The sequence below is a fragment of the Hyperolius riggenbachi genome, chromosome 3 (assembly GCF_040937935.1).
Source record: "Hyperolius riggenbachi isolate aHypRig1 chromosome 3, aHypRig1.pri, whole genome shotgun sequence".
NCBI lineage: Eukaryota > Metazoa > Chordata > Amphibia > Anura > Hyperoliidae > Hyperolius > Hyperolius riggenbachi.
Window position 1 is genome coordinate 428,457,955 of NC_090648.1, and position 24,603 is coordinate 428,482,557.

General features: G+C 45.4%; 1 protein-coding gene across 5 annotated transcripts in view; it reads right to left on the bottom strand.

The window, feature by feature from the left end:
* The window catches only part of ITPR2 (inositol 1,4,5-trisphosphate receptor type 2), a 467,841-nt gene extending 455,306 nt beyond the window's left edge, over positions 1 to 12,535 (bottom strand). For 4 of the 5 annotated variants that reach the window (XR_011030536.1, XM_068277594.1, XM_068277593.1 and 1 more), the window contains exon 1: positions 12,286 to 12,535. Coding sequence is in view for 3 of the 5 variants with exons in the window: in XM_068277594.1 (XP_068133695.1) it covers positions 12,286 to 12,377 (92 nt within the window). In the remaining 2 variants the exon portion in view is untranslated. Of the gene's footprint in view, positions 1 to 3,058; positions 3,226 to 12,285 lie in introns of those variants that run through there. The other variant, XM_068277595.1, reaches the window with a different exon arrangement.
* Between the last annotated feature and the right edge of the window lie 12,068 nt (positions 12,536 to 24,603).

A 24,603-nucleotide genomic window follows, 5' to 3' on the forward strand; every position in this document is an offset into this window, starting at 1 on the left:
CACACTTACTGCGACGCCCATTGACTTCCATTACCCAAAGCACTGTGCATTAATAATCGGTGCTTGCGGTAAAGGGCTGCAGGCTGTACGGTGGGATTGCGGCGGGATGAACACTTCCGGCGCAAAGTTATGCAGTAAGTGTAAAAGATCCCATTGACTTTGCCATTGCGTTACTCTGCGGTAAAACAGGGTAACACAACCAGGGCTGTGGAGTCGGAGTCGTGGAGTCGGAGTCGTGGAGTCGGGCAATTTTGGGTGCCTGGAGTCGGAGTCGGGAAAAAATGCACCGACTCCGACTCCTAATGAATTTGTAACTGTAATTAAATTAGAAAATATGATAAAATGTTCTATTTTTCAGATAAAAGTCATTAAAAATAATGTATATATACAGTATATATACAGTAATAGCTGTGCTTAGTCCACAAAAATGAAATAAACCAATCAAAATTAGTTACTTGTGCTGCTTCAATAAAGCAGTCCCCGTATTTTTAAGGTCAGATATACATATCTGATTGTGACTGTATATATGCTGTGTACACAGGAATCTCTTATATATACTAAATAACATCTATGCTGTAAGTATAAAGCCTGATGTGTAGCTGTGTCACTAATAGAGATGGTCAATGAGACCCTTTGCTGATGAAATCAAATAATTTGATATGTTGTTAAATTAGGTTTAGTGACTGCAAATTAAAGGGTACCTGAGACGGATGAAAAGTAAAGTTTTATACATACCTGGGGCTTCCTCCAGCCTCCTTCAGGCTAATCAGTCCCTCGCTGTCCTCCACCACCCGGATCTTGTGCTATGAGTCCTGGTAATTCAGCCAGTCAGCGCTGTCCGGCTGCATGCCGCTCCCACAGCCAGGAACATTCTGCACCTGCGCAATAGTGCTGCACAGGTGTAGTATGCTCCTGGGGGTGGAGTGTGTGCATGCGCACTACACCCGACTGGCTCAAGTACCTGGACTCATAGCAGAAGATCCAGGTGGTGGAGGAGGACAACGAGGGACGGATTATCCTGAAGGCAGCTGGAGGAAGCCCCAGGTATGTATAAAACTTTAATTTCATCTGTCTCAGGTTTACTTTGTTACACAGTAGTACTATACTCTACATATGCACTCCCCACAGAACTGCAGGGAATCCACTGAGAATGCTGTGCACATTGAACACAGTGGTGTTGTCTGTTTACAATCTCCTTATTCCCCTGCAGAGTACCTGCACATCATTCTTACATGTACCCACACTTACATTGCCTAGGGCCTGATAGATGTTCTTTGTTCCGGTTTGTACCTTTTACAAGTACTCTTACCAAGGAATAGTTTTAGTCTAAAGGGAATAAATATAGTAGTCTACATATCCTTCTCACTTCAGTTGTCTTGTAAAATTCCTAAGCGTTGGCAGTTAAGAGACGAATTTCATGTTACATACTTTTAATCAACAAAATTGTAATATGCAAATTAGAGTCGGAGTCGAGGAGTCGGAGTCGGTGGAATCCTAAACTGAGGAGTCGGAGTCGATGGATTTTTGGATCGACTCCACAGCCCTGAACACAACGCACACTTGCAATGCAGTCCATTCAAAACAGTTACCAGTGAACTCGGAATATTGGAGGTACTCGAAAAATGTGAAAATCGTCCATTTATTTCAGTAATTTAACATAAAAGGTGAAATTAATATATGAAACAGACTCATTACATGCAAAGTGAGATATTTCCAGCCTTTATTTGTTACAATCTTGATGATTATGGCTTACAGCTTATGAAACCCCCAAAATCAAAATCTCAGCCCATTAGAATATTGTAAAAAGGTTCAATATTCTGGGCTCAAAGTATCAGACTCTAATCATCTAATTAATCAAAAACACCAGCAAAGGAATTCTATTTCATATATTAGTTTCACCTTTGAATTACTGAAATAAATGGACTTTTGCACAATTCTAATTTTTCGAGTTTCACCTGTATATTTAATACCCTCACACAGAAGTGAGGGGAGTAGGCGAGTCTATAAGCCATCAACAGATCGTAAAAAGTAAAAGAATCACCTTTGCTCATTTCAAATTAACAACCATCTTACTTAATTGATTCTTTGCCTATAAAAGAAACAGTATCAAAAAGGTCCCCTAAATAAAAACAATGCTATCCATACAAGGACAGATAAATTATACATAGCCGGCTGTGTTTAAATACATTCATGACTACTACAACCTTACCCACACACGGGATCCCCATGCAATCGTTTGTCATTTTCGAATTTCAACAGTATCTACTTTCTAAATTTGTAAGAGCTCTACACACTTTTTGCGGTGTCACCATGGTCATAGAACGACTATATTTTTTGCCAACGGCTTTCAACCTCCTCTGAAGAAAAGCACAGTCTATTCCCTTTCAGTGGTACCCACTAGAGTGTTTTTGGCAGCATTTTAGGATTGTTTTCTTTCTTCAAACGCTCTGCCAATATAAGCGGATGGAACTAATTCCACTGGAGGGATTGCGATTAGGCATGCATGCAGCATTTTGGGAGCGTTTCTACTCTAATGTTTTGTATAGGAGCATGGAAATAGCTTCTAAAATCGTTTACAGGCTCCCTGCACACTGCAAATCCGATTTGTGGTTCCAATTTCCCCCAGATGCTATCAAAAGAAAAACGCAGAAAAAACAGCATGCAGTACCGATTAGAAATCGCAATCGCATTTGAAAAACGGAATCGCATGTAGTGTACAAGAGGCCACAAAGCAATACCACAAATCCCTAGTGATTACGATAGCGCTTTGAGCTTTGTAGTGGGTCCCGGGCCTCAGGCAGATGCAGCAGGTTAATAGCAGAAGCAAGATTTGCAATCAGGCAGAAACTTATTCAGTGAGTAGTGGTTAATGTAATCATCCACAAGTATGTTTGCCTCTATGAGAATTGAACCCCCCAGTCAGCCAGTGCCCCACTCATGGATTCACAGCTATCTGCATCTCACGGCAGCTGCTACCTCAGAGGGATCTCCTGCCTTGCAATGCAACTGTAAAAAGGGCCTTAATGTACAAATAAAATAGGTGATGATTAGAACTTGCCTGTTCTCTTTTTAGTCTTTATATATTCTAAACCATGTTTTCAGTATCACAACGCGATGGAGAACAGAGAGGTCTTTGGCTTCTTGCTCTGCATTTGCCTTCCTCAGTGTTGCTATGGGCAACAAGCACAAATGCATTCCACACACACTAGGCCCTGGGCTGAGGTTTTAACTCTGACAGGAAATTCTGTTCTATGATAACTGAATACCATTGGCTACTAACCTTGCATCACATGGCTAGACATGATGACAGCTGGCCAATCGGTGCAGTTAGTAAGGGTGGAAGGGGCAGGGCTCAATTTACAACTGAAGCAAAGGTCTCATTCCATACACTTAATACATTTCAGACCATTTCAGGCCAAAGAACAACTACATGGAAGCCAGACGCAGAGCAATCACAAAATGGCAACTTGAATGCAAGTAGTCCCCATCTTATGAACGACCCGGCAATAAAAATGGCCCGAAAATATGAAATTATTTATTTTTTTACATTTTGCTGTGGTACACTGACGGCACAGGGGAGAATAGATTACAAAGTGGGAGGTCAGAGGTGGCACAGAGCTCCAAACTAAACACAACCATATACAAAATACAATTCCAAAAACGCAGCGCAGCGACAAATGCAGAGGTTTGCTCGCAGTCTTAATGTGGAGGTGGGGGGTGGGCAGGAGAGAGCAGATACCTGGTGACGCCTGAGGAAGATATGAGATCTGTGAGCAGAGACAGCAGGTACTTTTGCTTTGCAAGACTGAATAGCTTTTACAGAACGCATAATTCATATGGAGCAATGGTCTAGTACAGTACATGCATAATTATAGAAAAAAAAATGTGCCTGAAAAATAAACTGCAAAGCTGTCAATTTACAGTATTAGCCAACTAAGTAGATGTGAAGATTGTGAAAACTTTCCAACTAAATTCTTCTTCAGACTTCAGAGAACTTAGCCTGAAGTGCACTTTTTCTACAGAAAGACATCAAAAGAAAGATGTTTCCCCAATATAAATAGCCCTTCCAGTCATGAAATTCTCAGGGCACACAGCATTAATCTCCTGCCACTCAGATGATGCACATGCAGCCAAGTGGACCTGGTCACAGGAGTGGCGGGAGAAAGAAACTGCAGAGCAGTAATCAACTGTATGCTTCAAATGCTTCAAACCTACTGAATGTAGAGACTGGTTGCTCCACATCATCTTCTATGATGGCAGGGATTAGATTGTAAGCTCCTTAGCGAGTGGCACATTTGGTGAATGACAGGCAGGTCAGAGATAACTGTAAGTGCCCGTTCGCTGCCCCTTCATCCAGGACTGTGGAGTCAGAGTTGGAGTCGAAGCAATTTTGGGTACTCGGAGTCGGAGTTAGAGTCAGTGATTTCATAAACTGAGGAGTCGGATGATTTGTGTACAAAATCCACAGCCCTGGTAAGTACCGTATTATAGACTAAGGAGTCGGAGTCGGGGCCATTTTGAGTACCCGGAGTCGGAGGTTTCATAAACTGAGGAGTCGGAGTTGGAGTCGGAAGATTTTTGTACCGACTCCACAGCCCTGCCTTCATCCCCCGAGTGCCATATCCGGATGTTGGTAGCCACTCACCGCTATGTGCAAACTCTGTGCAGCAGAATAAATGTTCGTCAGGCTAACTGCTACTACCACCCTGCAGCCCACAGCCCGCTCCCCTGGCTTTCCTGGTGCCCTAGGCCATGGCCTTTGTGGCCTTGCCTGAAATCCGGCCATGTTTGGAGGGGAGGTCTGTGCCCTTAGCCGGTTGCTCAAATAACTGTCAAGCACATGTATCCAGCATTAGGAGATCCCTGCTGGTGCCGGATACTGGGGACTATGCTATATGTGAAATAGTAACTCTTTGCGGGTGTTTAGGGTTAATTAGCTGATCAGAGTCAGTCTAGAATATTGAACCTTTTCACAATATTCTAATGGTCTTAGATTTTAAATTTGAGGTTCTCATAAGTCGTACCCCATAATCATCAAAATTATAACTAATAAAGGCTACAAATATCTTGCATTGCCTGTAATGAGTCTATATCATATATTAGTTTCACCTTTTAAGCGGAGTTACTGAAATAAATGGACTTTTGCACGATATTCTAATTTTTGGAAATTATAAAAAAATTGCTTAGGTCTGTACATCAAGTAATTGACAATCTACCACACACCATACAATTTTTTTTTTTAAATGGACCAGAAAAATCCAACACTCTTTTTATCGAATAAAAACAGGAAATTCAATTAGATTTCTCACAGAAACGAAAATAAAAATCTTTTGATTTTTCGAGAAAATGGATCATTATCGAATTGGTGTAACATTGGATCTTTTTATTGTATGGTGTGTGGCCACATTTAGTCTAACATTGCCACTGGCTCCACCCACGTAATATAAATATTATGTGGGCATCTTTGGGCTATGTGGATCAAAGTGTCCCTCCGGTTCCACGCTGTGTCAGGTAATTAGGCTGGCGTGCATGCAATGGGTGCGGAGCTACAGCGCATGAGGTGGCCCTAGCCCCGCACCCTCATTTCGGGTCACCTTCTTGCTCTTGCGTGAGGAGGTAGAGTCCAACCGGCCCCTCGCCACACAGCACTCCTGTAATCACCCAAGTCCCCCACACACCCTGTAAAAACTTAAGTGTTGGGGGGGTTAAAGTTCACCACCGCTTCATACAATGCAATCCATATCAGTACAGGTTCAGTCTGGGCCCTGCATACTGTTACACACATCTAGCTGCTAGAACACAAAGCAGATAAATGCTAACACAGGTGTAACAAAGCTAAGCTGCAATTTGCAAGTACTCCTTTGGAATGTTTCCACTTAATTCCCCTTAATCTATCTGGAACGTGCACTCAGCTCCAACAAACAGCGCGCACACCTTACTGGAGAGACGGGAACGGCAGATCCTCTGTCATTTTAATTCCACTAATCTGACAAAACATATGAATGGGGAAGAGAATGAGGCACACGCAGGTCACCTAACCTCAAACCCACCAGCTAGAACGCCACCAGAGTCAGCCAAAGATTGCACACGAGATGGCTCCGTACACTGGTGTATACTGATATGTAAAGCCAGGAATGCAACAAGGGACAAATCTGGTGTGATACATCCCACTTAAAGTGAATGGGAATCGAGTGAAAAAAAAACAAAAAAAAAAACAGATACTTACCTAAGGAGAGGAAAGGCTCTGGATCCTAATAAGCCTTCCCTCTCCTCTCCCGGTGCCCGTTCCAGCGCTGACTCCCCCATACCAGTAGTCGTCCAATATGATCAAATACTGCTCTCTCCGCCGCCAAAGGGAGGGTTCGGAGGCCCAAGTACTCCTGAAGACGGGCCGCTCCATACTGCACACGTGCGAGCATCCTCTCTCGTGCACTCGAAGTATGGAGCCACCTGTCTTCGGGAGAACTCGGCTCCTGAAGACTTCTTAAGTACCCTGCGGTGGGGGATTCAAATGGAGGAGCTGCCGCTGCAACAAGGGAACCGGGAGAGGAGAGGAAAGCAGGGCTGTGGAGTCGAGGAGTCGGAGTCAAGGCAATTTTGGGCACCCGGAGTTGGAGTCGGAGTCGTGGTTTCAGAAACTGAGGAGTCGGAGTCAGAAGTCGGAGTCGCATGATTTTTGTACAAAATCCACAGCCCTGTTAAGTATTAGATTAAGGAGTCGGAGTCGAGGAGTCGGAGTCTGAGCAATTTTGGGTACCCGGAGTCGGAGTTGGAGTTGGAGTCGTGGTTTCAGAAACTGAGGAGTCGGAAGATTTTTGTATCGACTCCACAACCCTGGAGGAAAGGCTCTATAGAACCCAGAGCCTTCCCTCTCCTTAGGTAAGTATCTGTTTGTTTGTTTTTTAAATGTAAGATTCCTAATGACTTTAATTCCTCCCTTGTTGCATACATAAGAATAAAGACAATCATCAAAGATAGTGTCGGCATAATGATCAGTAATTAGTCTGGCAAGGCTGGCAAGTGCACAGGCATCAAGCACAGGTGTATGTGTGAACTCACTATTTACTGAAAGCTAGCAACCTGCTACCATAGGAACTGGAGTTATCAATCCCTCTGGTCTTTATTAACAATACAATCCCGCGGCCAATCGATCATTTCCAAATCGCCATCGCAATCGATCAGAAACAAGCGGTCATGCCCATTTATGGCAGAATTGCCGCTAACCAATTCTTTCAAACTAATGGAAATAAGGATTCTCGTATCAATCCCATCAATCTGATTGGATTGGTTAACGGGAATACAGCAGTTAATGGGCATAACTGATAGCTTCCGATCAACTACCACGACGATCGGAAAACGATTGTTAATGTCATGCAGGAGAAAGGTAAGCGGGGAGAAAAAAGCTCTCAACTGAGGCAATCCTTCAGGCAGATTGCTGGCCAGGCAGATGAGGTGAAAGACACGTATGATAAAATTGATATTTAAACAAATGACCGATCGGCAGATAATCTTTGTAAAAAATGAACTAAACGAACTAGAAAGATAAAAATGAAAGAAGTTTATCCCCCAAGCTGTCAAATTCATCCCAAAAGACTTTGAGATCATGGGTCAATTTGGGTAATTACCTCAGTAGAGGGACGCTTCTGGATAAGCTCCACCCTTGCTGTTGCAGCCCTGGGAGCTGCCTGAAGCTTGCCTGCACTGTGCACTAGCACGGAGCTGAATGAGGTTGGCTTTTTCTGCCAAGCAGCGGCTCCGGGCTACTGCACAAGCCGTCCTGCACCTGCACAGGGAGGCCGCGTTCACTCTTGTAGTGTGGCCCTAACCTTCAAGGGGGGTTCCCACCTCTGAAACAGCAGAGTGGAGAGGGATGGAGGAAGCTTATGGAGGTTACATAGTTATATGGGTTTGAAAAAAAGACATACAACCATCGAGTTCAACCAGAAAATAAAGTACAATTCTAGCCTGCACCCTCATATATCCTTGTTGGCCCAGAGGAAGGCGAGAAACCCTTACAAGGCATGGTCCAATTAGCCCCAAAAGGGAAAAAAAATCCTTCCCAACTCCAGATGTCAAATCTCTGAATCAACACCACCGGGAATTACCTAGTATTTATAGCCATGAATGTCTTTCAACGCAAGGAAAGCATCTAAGTCCCCTTAAACGCAGATATAGAATTTGCCATAACTACTTCCTGTGACAATACATTCCACATTTTAATAAGAGCTCATTCACACTGGAGGCGTTTTTGAGTTTTTTTAAGCGCCTGCGATTTTTCAAAATCGCCCTGAAAGCTCTTACACCATGCTATCCTACGCGCTAGTTCAGATTAATAATGGCAGTATTTGTATAGCGCCTTTCTCCTGTCAGACTTAAAGCGCTTGCGAGGCAGCAACTAGAGCACACTCAGTAGGCAGTAGCAGTGTTAGGGAGACTTGCCCAAGAAACTCCTTACTGAATAGGTGCTGTCTTACTGAACAGGCAGAGCCGAGATTTGAACCCAGGTCTCCTGTGTCAGAGGGAGAGCCCTTAACCATTACACTATTAGGCCCAGTTCACATCACAAACGCGGATGGCCATGCGTGCGGAACGCGTGCGGACCGCAACACGTACGAACGCACGCCATCCGCGTTTGTGTGCGTTGCGTGGCTGATCCCATCACTGAAAAGTGAATGGGACAGCCATGTGTTTTTACAAAAAATGCGTGCAGCATGCGTTCCCGGACCGCACAGGTCCGGAACGCATGCAGTGTGAACATCAGACATTGCACTCTATGCAATGTCTGATGTCGTGCGTGTCGGCCACCTGCAAGCGTTTCCAAAACGCGGCTGGAAACGCGTGCAGTGTGAACGGGGCCTAAGGGCGATCCGTCCGCTTTCCGCTCAGAGAAGCGCTGCATGGACCATTGTTGGGGCGATTTCACTACAATGGAAGGTGTAGGAAAAACGCAAAAAAACACTCAAAAATCGCTTTGTGCAGCAATTGTGTTCGCGTTTTTAAGAATAAATACATTGCATTTAATCTTTTCCGGATCAAAGAGTTCGCTTCCTGACTAACGTCAGGAAGTGAAAAAACGGAATCACTATGCAAAAACGCTAACAAAAAATGTACAACGAACAGAACAGGGAAAAAAAAAATTGCTTCAAAAACTGTCCAACGCGAATAGAACGCAATGTGAATGAGGCCTTACTGTAAAGAACCCTTTCCTAAATAAATGGCTAAAACTTTTTACTCCATGCGCAGATAATGTCCACTAGTCCTTTGCAAAAGCCTAAGGCCAAACGCTCCTCTGCCAAGCTTTTTTATTGCCTATATATTTATACATGTTAATTAGATCTCCTCTAAAGATGCGTACTCACCACTCAACGGCTCCTGCGACGTCCCCTTGACAACGGTTGTCAGCGGCGCCTCTTCCTGTTGGCGGGTTAAGTGCGAGGTCATGCGATGTATATGGCGGAGGGAGCGAGACTTCCAGCGATCGCCCGAACTTACACGAACGTATGGGAGACCAGACCTGGATTAGTGGGGTTATTTCCAAATTAGATACATGTTAAGACACCTAGATGTGCTACCCTCGCAGTTGAGAAAGTTGACTGAGTTTGAAGAATTATGCTCTGGTACAGAGCCAGTGGAAAAAAACCTTTTTGGGGTCTATCTTTTGCTAATGTCGCAAACAGACCAAAGAGTGCCTTTCTTTGATAAATAGGAAAGAGAAATTGTCAAAACATTCACTCCAGTACAACAGGAGAAAATATGTATATACGCCCATAAGACCTCCTTATCCACCAAAATCCAAGAGATCAATTACAAAATCCTATCACACTGGTATTATACACCCCTTAAACTACACAGTCTTCATCTCAGTTGGAGGTATTAAGAGTCTGTTCCAACAAATGGTTTTCATTCTCTGCAAATAGTAGAGTGGTTGAACACATTCGATAATGCACCATCTGTAGATAAACCGTTGATGTCTATAGGTACTTTTATACATAACGAAATATAATGTACAGTTTGTACGCATCCACAATCTTATAACAGCATATACCAAACAGACAAATGAGTGCACTCAGATCAGGGCATACACCGTGATATCAGATAATTCAGGGCGCAGGCACAGACATGGTGCAGACAGGTCATACACAGTGCAGGCAGGTCAGTGTATATGAAGCACATGCAGACAGAACAGTGCATATACAGTGCAAGCAGAACAGGACTGCAGTCAAGTCAGGGCTGTCCAGTCAGTACAGACAGGTCAGAGCACACAAAGCTAAGACAGGTCATAAACAGTGCAGAATAGATCAGTGTATATGAAGTACATGCAGGCAGAAGCCAGTTGTATGTGGTCCGCTGTTAGGGCTAGCGCACACCAAAATTGCTATTGCAATCACTAGTACTTAGAGATTTTCAGAGGGATTTTTGAATGAATGAGTGTTTTTGCTCATTCATTCAAGCTGAATCGCTTCAAAAAATGCTACATGCAGCGTTTGCGATTTTACAAAAATCACAACGCTGCTGTGGGAACATCCTCATAGGGTTTCAGTAGCCAATCGCTGGCGATCTGAAAAGCGCTTAGAAGTGCATCAGCCTTTAGGGCTCATTCACAATAGAGGCGTTTTGAGCCTTTTTTCAAGCGCAGGTAATTTTTAAAATCGCCCACAAGACGCTGGTGCAATTAATCTCTATGAGAAGATTCCTATCAGTGTGCTTCGTGCGCTATGTGTTCAGAAAATCGGTGCCTGGACCATTTTTGGGGTGACTTTGCTATAATGGAAGCGATAGGATAAACACAATCGCTCACAAAATCGATTTGTGCAACGATTGTGTTCGCGTTTTTAAGAATAAATACACTGTATTTATTCTTTTCCGGGTCAAAGAGTTCACTTCCTGACTTGCGTCAGGGCGTGAATTAAAAAAAATGCTCAAGAAAAGCTCTTAGAAAAGCGCTTTTCACAAAAACGGAACGCCAACCCAAGCGCCGTAAATGAAAAAAAAAACAACACTACAATAAAACCACAACGCGAACGCTAACGTGAGCGGAACGCAATGTGAACGAGCCCTTAGTCATGGAGAGAAAGAAGACATATTAACAAAAGTTGTTTAGGACAGGTAATACTGTTTATTTTTATTATTTTATTTATTGTATTTATAAAGCGCCAACACTGGTGTTCTGATCAGTTCTGCATCATGCCTGAAGAAAAACTTAGTTTTGAAAGCCTGCCACAAAACCTTGTACAGTTAAAAACTGTCTTGTTATGTCTGCTGATGCAGACAGAACAGTGCAAACACAGTGCCAGCAGATCAGGACTGTCAGGTCATACATGCATGCAGTCAGGTCAGTGCATACACAGTAGAGACAGATTAGTGAACATGAAGTGCATGCATACAGAACAGTGCAGACAGATCAGTGTATATGAACTGCATGCAGACAGATCAGTGTATATGATAATGAGCATATAGAAAGATATGCAGTACATGCAGACAGATCGGTGTATGTGAAGTGCATGCAGACAGAACAGTGCAGACAGATCAGTGTATATGAAGTGCATGCAGACAGAACAGTGCATTCAGATCAGTGTATATGAAGTGCGTGCAGACAGATCAGTGTATATGATAATGAGCATACAGAAAGATATGCAGTACATGCAGACAGATCAGTGTATATGATAATGAGCATACAGAAAGATATGCAGTACATGCAGACAGATCAGTGTATATGAAGTGCATGCAGACAGAACAGTGCAGACAGATCAGTGTATATGAAGTGCATGCAGACAGATCAATGTATATAATAATGAGCATACAGAAAGATATGCAGTACATGAAGACAGATCAGTGTATATGAAGTGCATGCAAACAGAATAGTGCAAACAGATCAGTGTATATGAAGCACATGTAGACATTTCAGTGTATATGACAATGTGCATGCAGAAAGATATGCAGTACGTGCAGACAGATCAGTGTGTACATGAAGGTCTAATGCACATGCAGACAGAACAGTGCCTACACAGTGCAATAGATCAGGGCTGTCAAGTCAGTGCATTCACATTGCCGTCAGGTCATTCACAGTAACAGGTAGATCAGCGCATATAACGCGCTTGCAGTCAGATCAGTGGGTACACTATACTCACAACATATGCAATCAATATATGTTGCACAGAGATTGTCACGGAGCGGCACAGAAAGTTTGAGGCCTTTTGCAAAAGTTTTGCAAACTTCCTCCTTGCGCTCCTGTGACCGCAATGTGACAAGCTGCAGACACGGTGCCTGACACAGCTCCCCGCTTACCCCAGAGTGCTGATGAAGCCATTCACGGTGCCCTCCGCATAGAGGGACACGATGTCCCCGATGTACAGGAAGCTTGACATCTTATCCGACATTCTTCACTCACTGGCGCCCCCTAAAGACGGGGCATGTCAGCACCACATGCCGGGGTGGAGGGGGCGGGTCGCTCTTCCTCTGCCCGGTGTCTCCCCTCTGATCTCTCCGCGCAGATATCTCCGCTCCGCTCCTGATGCTGCAACTTCCCCGGTGTGCGCTGTGCCATCGGGCGGAGCCAGGGGGAGGCCGGCGGCCAATAGGAGGGGCGCCTGCAGGAAGGAGGTGGGGCGGAGTGGAGGCTGAGGAAAGGGGCGGAACTGCTCATTCAGTCATTCACTAGAAGCTGCGGCTTGCTTTTGTGTGGACGCGTAACTTGTCCGCACTCCGCAGCGCAGATTCTGCAATCGGGTTATGTTATAGGAAGCAGTGGCGTAACTAAGGAGCTTGGGACCCCAGTGCGAGTTTTACAGGGGACCCCAAGAACGTTATTGATGTGTAGCCTTAAAACGTAGCATGGATAGTTGCAGTGTCAGAGAGGTGTAATCAGAGTGAAGAAGACTGAAACTGCTGTATTTACCTTGCAAGGACAACTGTAAGGAGAGGGATATGGAGGCTGCCATATTTAAACAATCAGTTGCCTGGCTATCATGCTGATCCTCTGCCTTCAATACCTTTAGCTATAGACCATGAACAAGCATGCAGCAGATCAGGTGTTACTGAAGTTATTGTCAGATCTGACAAGTTTAGCTGCATGCTTGTTTCTGGTGCTATTCAGACACTACTGCTGCCAGGCAACTGGTATTGTTTAAAAGCAAATAAATATGGCTCCCTCCATATTCTACTCACTTCGGTTGTCCTTTAAATAACACAGCGATCTGGATAAGTACAGTACATGTATGCTGACACTGAATAAACCACATTTGCAGGGCAGATGGTGCACATGCTTTTTCCTTACAGTTTATAGATAAGTTTCCAAACATTTCTTATTACTTTTCATGAGCTAAAATACTAATTCGGTGTTGTTTATATTGGATTATCATTTTCTAAATGTGTTTACTTAATCAACTGTATCAAGCCCAAGTACCCACCCATCAGAAGTAGCCACTGGGGTACATGTACCACTGCTTGAGAACCTAGGTACTAGAGGAGGGCATTCTGTGTCCTGTATCAGCATGTTATGCAGGGTCGGCTTTAGGGGGTGGCAAGAGGGGGCAGAGCCCCCTCAAATAGACTTCTTGCCCCCTCAAATCACAGCCGCTGTCTCTGAGCCGCTGCTTCCTGGTCTGTGGAACACAGTCAGCAGGGCCGGGCAGAGTCTGGAGAGGATCCAGCCTCAGGGCGCAGTGTAGGAGGGGGCGCATAATTCATTCAGCTGTCATTCCTAATTGTGTATGAAGCAGAAAGAAATAAGAAAAGAGGATACATAGCAGTGACTGCAAGCCAGATAACTAGATATTAAGGTGTTGGGGAGGTTGTGGGCCCTGTGGCCCTCTTAGTCTAAGAGCAATCAGTGTGTGACGGCTGGGGTGGGAGGGATAGAGGGGCGCACTTTGGTGTCTCAGCCTTGGGTGCTGGAGGACCTTGTCCCTGCTCTGACAGTCAGTGTAGTGAGCGGTCATGTGCTCACTCAGTCACATGAGCGCTATTTCCTCTCCGAGACGACTCTCTCTGACACAGTCAGTGGTGGGAGCGGGACAACAAGCAGCCGCCTCGCGTAGAGGAGGAGTCGACTCTCTCAGAGAAGGAGGAATCCTTCTCTGAAGCAGTCCTCAGGACCGATTCTAGCAACAATGGGGCCCTGGGGCAAAAGTAACTTGGGGGCCCTGTCGGCCCTCCCTTCCAGCCACTGTCATGGATTACCATAGCTGGAGGGGCACCTTGGGGGCCCCCACAGGGTCTGGGGCCCTGGGGCAATTGCCCCCTTTACCTCTATGGAAGCACCGGCCCTGGCAGTCCTGTCAGTCAATCAGTGTCACTGCCAGAGTGCACTGCAGCCTGGCTGGCAAATCAATTATTCAGATTGCCTCATTTATTTTGTGTGTGTTCGTCGCCATCTGCCGCCACCTCGGGCCCTCAGTGCGCAGAACTGTATTTGTGCTAAAAAAAAAACATGCAATATCAGCATATTAGCATTTGAAGAAAAATATTTCTGTGTTACACCTGAGAAAAAAAATGCAATAATCTGCACTGTATTTGTGCTAAAAAAATAAATAAATAAAAACACGCAATAGCAGCATATTAGCATTTTAAGAAAAATATTTGTGTTACACCTGAGAAAAAATTTTCAATAATCTGCCCTGTATTTGTGCTAAAAAAACACGTAATAGCAGCATATTAGTATTTGAAGAAAAATATTTCTGTGTTAGGCCCAGTGCACACCAAAGCCGCTAGCAGATCCACAAAACGCTAGCGGTTTTGGGTGCGGAGTGCATTTTTGCCACCTTTTTAAGAATTCAACAAACTGCGCCTGGGGCAAGAGACCCGCCTACAACCCCCCCCCCCCCCCCCCCCCAGGATCCGTCCCTGCGCTCAGAGTGCACTGGGCCTTACACCTGAGAAAACATTTTCAATAATCTGCAGTGCACAGCACTGTATTTGGCCCCACCCATGACCACACCCATGGTCTGCTGCATGACCACGCCATTTTTTTTTAATGCCCCCTGCAAATTTCTGTCTGCCCCCTCATATGTGCCTGTCAAGAACCGGCCCTGATGTTACGCGATACAGAGAGCGTTATTTACTACAGAAATATATGTAGTATAGGATTGTACAGTAGCAGTAGTGTCAATGGTTTAACTAAGGAGCTATGGGCCCCCGTGCAAGTTTTATATTGTTCCCCCCAAACATTCTTCATATGGCACAATAAAACCTGCTAAGGACATCCAGACAGTATGAAAAGTATAAGCAGAGGAGGGGAACAGTTTGTCAATGATTACCTCTATTCAAAACATATATCAAAGTAACATTACCAGCATAGCATCATTGAAGAGCTAATACTGTGGTAGAGGAAGGAGCCCCAAGTGGGCCCCTCTGGTCCATGGGCCCCAATGCAGTTGCAACCTCTGCATCCCTCACTGCTATGCCACTGAGCAGCGTTAAATACGCAGTGTTATCTATCAGGTTATCTATCAGATTCAAGCAGAGTACTATGATAGGAGTAATAGGTATATATTATATGTACTATGGCAGAGGATCATGCGACTCTTAGGGCCCATTTCCACTAGCCACAAATTTGCATCGCACTGAACCTGAAGCCAAATCATGTCAATGGAGTAGTTTCCGTTGCTTGTGAATTTTGTGATACAATGCGACCTTGGAACAGAATCGGATAAATGCTGCAGATATCCGCAGCATGCATCCCATTCCCCCAGGCAGTAACAGGCGGCTGCATCCGGACTTCCGTGGCTATTTCAGGCGCGATGCGATCGCATCGACGCAATAAAAACGGGCCCTTATCTTTCCATTATTGGAACCAAAGCCCATGTCATTCTTTCTTCCTAGCTTGTCAGTATTCCAGGACTGATGTACACATATGTTTGATTATACTGTATGTATTCCTCCACTGAAAGTGTTTATGTGACTGTGAACTTTATTCCCATTATCTAAAGCCCCATACACACACTTGATGCACATCGCCTGCTGCAGATCGGTATGGGGGGGGGCGGAGTACCAACAGAGGAGCGCCGCTGTCATGTCATGCAGGAGACAGATGAGTGGGGGGAACAAAGCTCTTGGCCCGAAGCAATCCGCCAGGCAAGCGGATCTCTGGCCGAGCAGTTGAGGTGAGTTGGGGCGGCTGTAAACAAGCTGGATTCACAGCAGAGGCGGATGTTATCGGCAGGGCCGGATTTGTACTTTCCAGTGCCCTAGGCCTGCTGTCACCTACCGACAGCAAAAGATTTTCAGGAGGTGACAGCAGATGTTGATTGTTATAACACACCAGGAATTGTGAGAGAGAGATGCAGGGATTGGGGAACTGGGTGGCTGCTCTGCGGGACAAGAAGAGGTGATTAACTTTTACATATGACCTCTTCTGTCCCCAAGTCATGCCGCCCTTCTTATCTTATCTGATTTTACGCCCTAGGCCATGGCCTTTGGGGCCTTCCCAGAAATCCGGCCCTGGTTATCGGCCACCACGGCTGAGTTTTATGTAACATGTGTATGGGCTTTAAAGGACAACTGTAATGAGAGGAATATGGAGGCTGCCATATTTATTTCCTTTTAAACATTAGCGATTACCTGGCTATCTTGCTGATACTCTGCCTCTAACACTTTTAGACATAGACCCTGAACCAGCATGCAGCATATCAGGTGTTTGTTTGCTTGTTGCTGGTGTGATTCAAACACTACTGCAGTCAAATAGACCAACAGGGCGCCAAGGCAAAGGGGGGTCAGGCAACTGGATACATATGGCAGCCTCCATATTCTTTTCACTACAGTTGTCCTGTAAGGTGCACCTCGTCTTCCTGTATCATGCCACGCAGTAGCCGTGCGAGCCCACCCCCGCATGCACAGTACCACGGAACCCGCAGCTGCTGCTTACTGCATGGGCGGGCTCACATGGCCACAATACAGGAAGACCAGCAGCGTGACCCCAATATGATTAGCGACAAGACAATATATTGTCGCTAATCTTCAATGGGGGGGGGGGCGTACTCAGCAACGAGGGACATCAGACCAGCTAGGGAAGCCTCAATAGGATGCTGAGGCTTCTCTCTCTTTAGGTAAGTATCCAATTTTGTAATGAGCTTCGGCTCGGGTACACTTTATGGCTTGCCTTCTGCTGTACAACCATTTGCAGATCATTTGTGATCCAAAAAATTCAAGAGCAACATGATTATTGGCCAATCAATATTGGATGTGTGTACCAGGCTTAAAGGGAACCTGAAGCGAGTAACATTATTTAAAATAAACACAGGATGTAGTTGCAAATGAATATTACATACTTACCTCACCTTCAGTTCCTCTCAGAATTCACCACTTTCTTCTTACAGTGATCCCTTCCAGTTCTGACAATATTTTGTCAGAAGTGAAATATACCAGTTGCTGTCAGTTATATATCAGCAGCTGTCAGTTACAACAGCAATCATCATAATGTCCATGTGCAAGGTAATGTCCATGTTTCCCTATGGCTCAAGTGGGTGATATTACAGTTTAACACAGTGTGCTGACCAGGAAGCTGTTATGGGGTAATGGACATTTTTAAAATGGAGGACGGAGAATTCCATTGATCACAGTGGACAAATGGGACACAGGAGAGGAGAAAGGGATTGAGGAGTAGACTACACAGGAGGTAAGTATGACCTGTGTATGGTTATTCTGACTTTTTATTTTCAGTTCAGGTTTTAAGACCTTAAGGCTCATACACACGTACCAACAATCTGTCCAACTATCTTTCAAACTTGTCTGTTGGGAAGATAACTTGGGTGTGTGTACAGTTGACAAACAACCAGATGACCAACTGATAACAGGTTGTCAGATTCAACCGGTGGATCAATCTGACCAACCATCAGGGCTGGAACACACTAGAGCGATTTTTTTGAGCGATAGCGATTTCCCTAAATGCTCAGCTAATGTTAATGGATGGGCCAAATTCCATTGTAGCGATTGCGATTACCAAAATCTCAAACGCAGAACATGTAGCATTTTGGTGGCATTAGCATTTGTGTTAGCATTTCTGCAATGTAAAATATATAAACGCTGGTGTAATCGCTCATGAATCACCATACAGAGCGATTTGCTACCGTTTTTAAATTACTGCACACTGTAGAAAAAATAAAATTAATTGAAAGGACCAAACAGAATTAAAAATGCTAATCTCAAATCGCTACACAATCGATGGCAAAAAAGCATACACTTTTTAAAATCGCTACCAAAATCGCCAGAAACGATCATGAAATTGCTTACAAAACGCTCATTAAAGCTAGCGATTGCGATAGCGATTTGCATTTTGTAGTGTCAAGTCTTTTGAACAACTTTGTTGTTTTTGAATGAGGACATGTTGTGAATTTGTTCATTTAGCTTGCACGCATGGTATTTAAGTGAGTTGGTTGTTTAGTTGGTTGGCACTTGGCACGTGTGTACGTACTTGTCAGGTAAACAACTTGTTGTGAGTTTGGTCATGTATGGTTGGTTGTGCATCATGTTGGACGTGTGTATGAGCCTTTAAAGAGACTCCGTAACAAAAATTGCATCCTGTTTTTTATCATCCTACAAGTTCCAAAAGCTATTCTAATGTGTTCTGGCTTACTGCAGCACGTTCTACTATCACCATCTCTGTAATAAATCAACTTATCTCTCATTTGTCAGACTTGTCAGCCTGTGTCTGGAAGGCTGCCAAGTTCTTCAGTGTTGTGGTTCTGTGATGCATCTCCCCCCTCCAGTCCCCTCTCTGCACTATTTAGATTAGGGCAGCTTCTCTCTTCTCTCTTATCTTTTACAAGCTGGATAAATCCTCCTCTAAGCTGGCTGGGCTTTCACATACTGAGGAATTACATACAGGCAGAGCTGTCTGCACTCTGCAGGAAGAAACAGCCTGACACTTCAGTGGAAGATAGCTGCAGGGGGAAAGAAACACACAAATGATCTCTTGAGATTCAAAAGGAAGGGTGTATACAGCCTGCTTGTGTATGAATGTATTTTCTATGTGTGGACATACTGTACATCAACCTACTTCCTGTTTTGGTGGCCATTTTGTTTGTTTATAAACAAACTTTTTTAAAACTGTTTTTAACCACTTTTAATGAGGCGGGGAGCGGCGAAATTGTGACAGAGGGTAATAGGAGATGTCCCCTAACGCACTGATATGTTTACTTTTGTGCGATTTTAACAATACAGATTCTCTTTAAGGAAGGCCCAATCACTGACTGATTTTACAACCTCCATGTAGCATGAGGGCCAACAGATTTTGATTACTATGAACAGATTGTGTAGGTAAGCTCTCATACTACATGGAATAGGCAAAAATTGCCAGTCATTGAACAATCAAATTTGAATGTGTGTACCAGGCTCTAAAACTACCCATACACACATCAAGTTAATGTCATCTGGCATGGACCGGGACTGGATTTCTCCAGCAACAGCTCAAGATCAAGGCAGTACTGACGTGTCACCAGCCTACAGGCTTGCGACATATCCATTACAGTGAAAGGGGTAGTAGGGTTGCGACGGAACGGGTTGCGGCAGGCAAGGTGAGTGGGAGAACAAAGGACTACATTACATTATGCAGACATTAAAAACACACACACCTGGAATTGTTCGGACATTGCATGACATATTGTGACATAGAACGTGGCTGCCCACGTTATGGGCCTGCCTACCCACATACTGAACTGACCCCAAAGTCATACTCACAATCTCATGCTTCACAGACAGAGGCAGTACCTCTGGCAAAAGTAGCCTGTGTGTTAGTGCAATGTTTAGCAAAAGTAGGGTACCCTTCTGAAGCTTTAGTAATAATGAGTTGGTCCACCTTTAGGGCAGGTTCACACATGCTTTAAAACCATACCTGTTCAGGACATTTTCTTAAACTCCGCTTAAACGCAGGAAACTGATCCTATGTTAAAAATAAGATCCGCTTCCACTTAAAAAACACGGATCCATTCGCTAGGGAACGCAGAGTCCCAACTTGGCACATTTTCCCCAGACCGGATGGGAAAATGTGTCCAATAGAAGCTTATGAGAACAGACACTGTCCGTTCTCACTAGGCTGGTTGCTGCATCCGTGTTGCTCATTTCGATTGCTGCCTCACATCTCCTTCAAATCGAAAGAGGGGTCCGCACACAGGCTTTTCAGGAGCAAATCATCCAAGCCATTAGATGTCGTGTATGTGTGCATTGGGACAATAAAAGTCACATTGTATCTGAAAAGTCTGTGTGTGGACCCCTCTTTCGATATGTTGGATTACTGCTGCTATGGTTCCTTGCACCAGCCTCGCTCTGCTTCAGGTGTGCGGTTCTTTTGATTGATTGGCCCTCACATGTCCTGCCACCCATCGCCGCTGCTCGGTCCCTTTTAAACAGCCCAGTGGCCGGCACTGGCATGGGGATCTCCATTGGGCTGCAAAAGACCAATGGGAATCTGAGCAACAGGGAGAATTCTCATTGGTTCATGTTGGTCAGGGGCGTTTCTAGGTTCCTGGGAGATCCAGGGCACCCCTGGGCACCAGGAGGAAAAGATTGTGCATCGCGGCAAAAAAAGGGCATGGCCATGTCATGGAAAGTGGGCGTAGTCATAGGTGGGGCCAAATGTACATGAACATAGCAGTGGTGTAACTTAAATATATTCGATAGGCAGTATTTCACATAAATAAGCCCCTCACCTGGCTTCTGTCTTGTTTTCGGCTGGCTGGCCTGTGTGCTGTACTCATCTTGCGGTGATGCTGGGCTGCCTGGCTAGTGGTGATGCTGTGCCAGCCTGGCATTGCTGGGTGCTGGGCCTGGGGCTTTGCTGGGCAATTTGCTGTGGGCTTAACTGTGGTGAGGGCATTTTTGGACGCTTTGCTGGGCTGCGGGCTTTACTAGGCTTTGCTGAGCTGGGAGCTTTGCTTGGCTGTACGCTTTGCTGGGCTGGGGCCTGGAGGCTTTGCTTTGCTGCAGGCTTTGGTTTGCTGGGCTAGTGCCCTGGGGCTTTGCTTTGCTGGGCTGAGGCCCAGGGGCTTTACTTTGCTGGGACCGGGGACTTTGCATTGCTGAGGCTTTGCTAGGCTGGGCTGGGGGCTTTGCTTTGCTTGTCTGGGGCCCAGGGGCTTTACTTTGCTGGGCCGGGGGGCTTTGTTTCAGCATATGTAGCTAGGTATAGATGCCTTCAGTATAGATAGCTAGGTATAGGGGTCTTCAGTATAGGTAGGTAGGTATGGGGTCCTCAATATAGGTAGGTAGGTATGGGGCTTTCAGTATAGGTAGGTATAAGGTTCCTCAGTATAGGTAGGTATAGGGCTTTCAGTATAAGTAGATAGGTATGGGGCTTTCAGTATAGGTAGGTAGGTATGGGGTCCTCAATATAGGTAGGTAGGTATGGGGTCCTTAGTATAGGTAGGTAGGTATGGGGCTTTCAGTATAGGTAGATAGGTAGGGGGGTTTCAGTATAGGTAGGTATTTGTCCTCAGTATAGGTAGGTACGGTAGGTAGGTAGGTGTGGGGTCCTCAGTATAGGTAGGTAGGTAGGTAATGGGGCTTTCAGTATAGGTAGGTAGGTAATGGGGCTTTCAGTATAGGTAGGTAGGTAGGGGGCTTTCAGTATAGGTAGGTAGGTAGGGGGCTTTCAGTATGGGTAGGCAGGTAGGTATGGGGCTTTCAGAGGGGCTGCCTGGCTGCACTCCCCCCCCCCCCCCCCCCTCCGCTCGGCCCCCTCATCCTCCTCCTCCCCCCACACATCTACAAACAGCGGCAGCTTACCTTTGCCTGGAATCCAGCGTGGAGTGGAGAGCACAGCCGCAGACCTCTCTCTTCCTCCGGCTGTTTCCCCATGCTCAGTTTCTCCTAATGATGCGATCAGCGTCATTAGCAGAAGCCGGTCACTAGTGGAACACAGGAGGAAGAGAGAGGTCTGCGGCTTTGGTCTCCACTCCACGCTGGATTCCAGGCAGAGGTAAGCTGCCGCTGTTTGAAGATGACCGGGGGACGTGCGGGGGACCAGCGGGGGAAGGGAGAGGAGGGTTGGGGAGTGAGAGGGAGTGAAGGCGGGCAGAGTCGCCGCAATCTGAGGTCTGATGAGGGGAGCCAGAGAGGACGGGGCACAGGGGGCCATGATAGAACGGGGCACCATGGCAACAGGTTCCAGGCTGGTGCCCCGGATCAAATGGCCTAGCGACGCCCCTGATTTTGGACCAATGGAAATTCTCCCTGAGAATTCTCTCTGAGAATTGGCTTGCTGCAGCCTATGGAGAGCCCCATGCTTCTGCTGGCCTCTAGGCTGTTTAGAAGGGACCAAGCGGCAGCCCCCTTTCTAGGGACGTGCAGGCCCGACTTCTCCCTCGCTTTCTCTCTGCGGGGCTGCCCTCTGTGCTCCCGCCTCCACTGCAGAGTTAGCGCAGGGAAGCCTTGTATAGAGAAACTCACCTCCCTGCCGTTATGTAACCTAAACTGGGGGCTTCTACCTATCTAACTTATACTGTGGGCTACCTATATTGGAGGCACCTACTTATCTAACCTATACTGAGGGCAACTATACTGGCTACCTATATTGGAGGCACCCACCTAAATCTATACTGGGGGCACTTGCCTATCTAACCTATAGTGGGGGCAACTACAGGATCTTCTCAAAAAATTTGCATATTGTGATAAAGTTCATTATTTTCTGTAATGTACTGATAAACATTAGACTTTCATATATTTTAGATTTAAATACACACAACTGAAGTAGTTCAAGCCTTTTATTGTTTTAATATTGATGATTTTGGCATACAGCTCATGAAAACCCAAAATGCCTATCTCAAAAAATTTGCATATTTCAGCCGACCAATAAAAGAAAAGTGTTTTTAAAACAAAAAAAAGTCAACCTTCAAATAATTATTTTCAGTTATGCACTCAATACTTGGTCGGGAATCTTTTTGCAGAAATGACTGCTTCAATGCGGCGTGGCATGGAGGCAATCAGCCTGTGGCACTGCTCAGGTGTTATGGAGGCCCAGGATGCTTTGATAGCGGCCTTAAGCTCATCCAGAGAGTTGGGTCTTGCGTCTCAACTTTCTCTTCACAATATCCCACAGATTCTCTATGGGGTTCAGGTCAGGAGAGTTGACAGGCCAAATGAGCACAGTAATACCATGGTCAGTAAACCATTTACCAGTGGTTTTGTCACTACTCACTGTGAGCAGGTGCCAGGTCGTGCTGAAAAATGAAATCTTCATCTCCATAAAGCTTTTCAGCAGATGGAAGCATGAAGTGCTCCAAAATCTCCTGATAGGCAACCCTGCCCTTGATAAAACACAGTGGACCAACACCAGCAGCTGACATGGCACCCCAGACCATCACTGACTGTGGGTACTTGACACTGGACTTCAAGCATTTTGGCATTTCCCTCTCCCCAGTCTTCCTCCAGACTCTGGCACCTTGATTTCCGAATGACATGTAAAAGTTGCTTTCATCCGAAAAAAGTACTTTGGACCACTGAGCAACAGTCCAGTGCTGCTTCTCTGTAGCCCAGGTCAGGCACTTCTGCCTCTGTTTCTGGTTCAAAAGTGGATTCATGCTTCCATCTTCTGAAAAGCTTTATGGAGATGAAGATTTCATTTCTCAGCACGACCTGGCACCTGCTCACAGTGCCAAAACCACTGGTAAATGGTTTACTGACCATGGTATTATTGTGCTCAATTGGCCTGCCAACTCTCCTGACCTGAACCCCATAGAGAATCTGTGGGATATTGTGAAGAGAAAGTTGAGAGACGCAAGACCCAACACTCTGGATGAGCTTAAGGCCGCTATCAAAGCATCCTGGGCCTCCATAACACCTGAGCAGTGCCACAGGCTGATTGCCTCCATGCCACGCCGCATTGAAGCAGTCATTTCTGCAAAAGGATTCCCGACCAAGTATAGAGTGCATAACTGAACATAATAATTTAAAGGTTGACTTTTTTTGTTTTAAAAACACTTTTCTGTTATTGGTCGGCTGAAATATGCTAATTTTTTGAGATAGGAATTTTGGGTTTTCATGAGCTGTATGCCAAAATCATCAATATTAAAACAATAAAAGGCTTGAACTACTTCAGTTGTGTGTATTTGAATCTAAAATATATGAAAGTCTAATGTTTATCAGTACATTACAGAAAATAATGAACTTTATCACAATATGCTAATATTTTGAGAAGATCCTGTATACTGGCCACCTATACTGGAGGCATCTACCTGGCTAACCTACTGTATACTGGGGGCAATTATACTGGCTACCTGGACTGGGGGGACATATAGCTGGCTACCTATACTGGGTGCAACTACACCTGGCTCCACGGGGGGGGGGGGGGGTGAAAGGGCCCTCACCCTGGGTGCAGTTTAGCCTAGAAACTGCCCTGCCAAGCGGCGGTGGTAAGTCAGGTCAGTGGTAATGCGTGCAGGTGGACGTGATGGACGCAGGAGTGAACGGATGGAAATGGAATGGATGGGGTGCGGACGCATAACGGACGGGTTTAATTGTTACAAGTGGATGCAAAACAGACGGAACGTCCACCTCACAGCTGCGATTATGTGTGAACCAGCCCTCAAGTTCTGATCACAGTCGTATTCTTCGTAGCATTGACTCAACAAGATGTCAATACTGTTGCTGATGGCAGCTCTAAGTTAGGACATATTG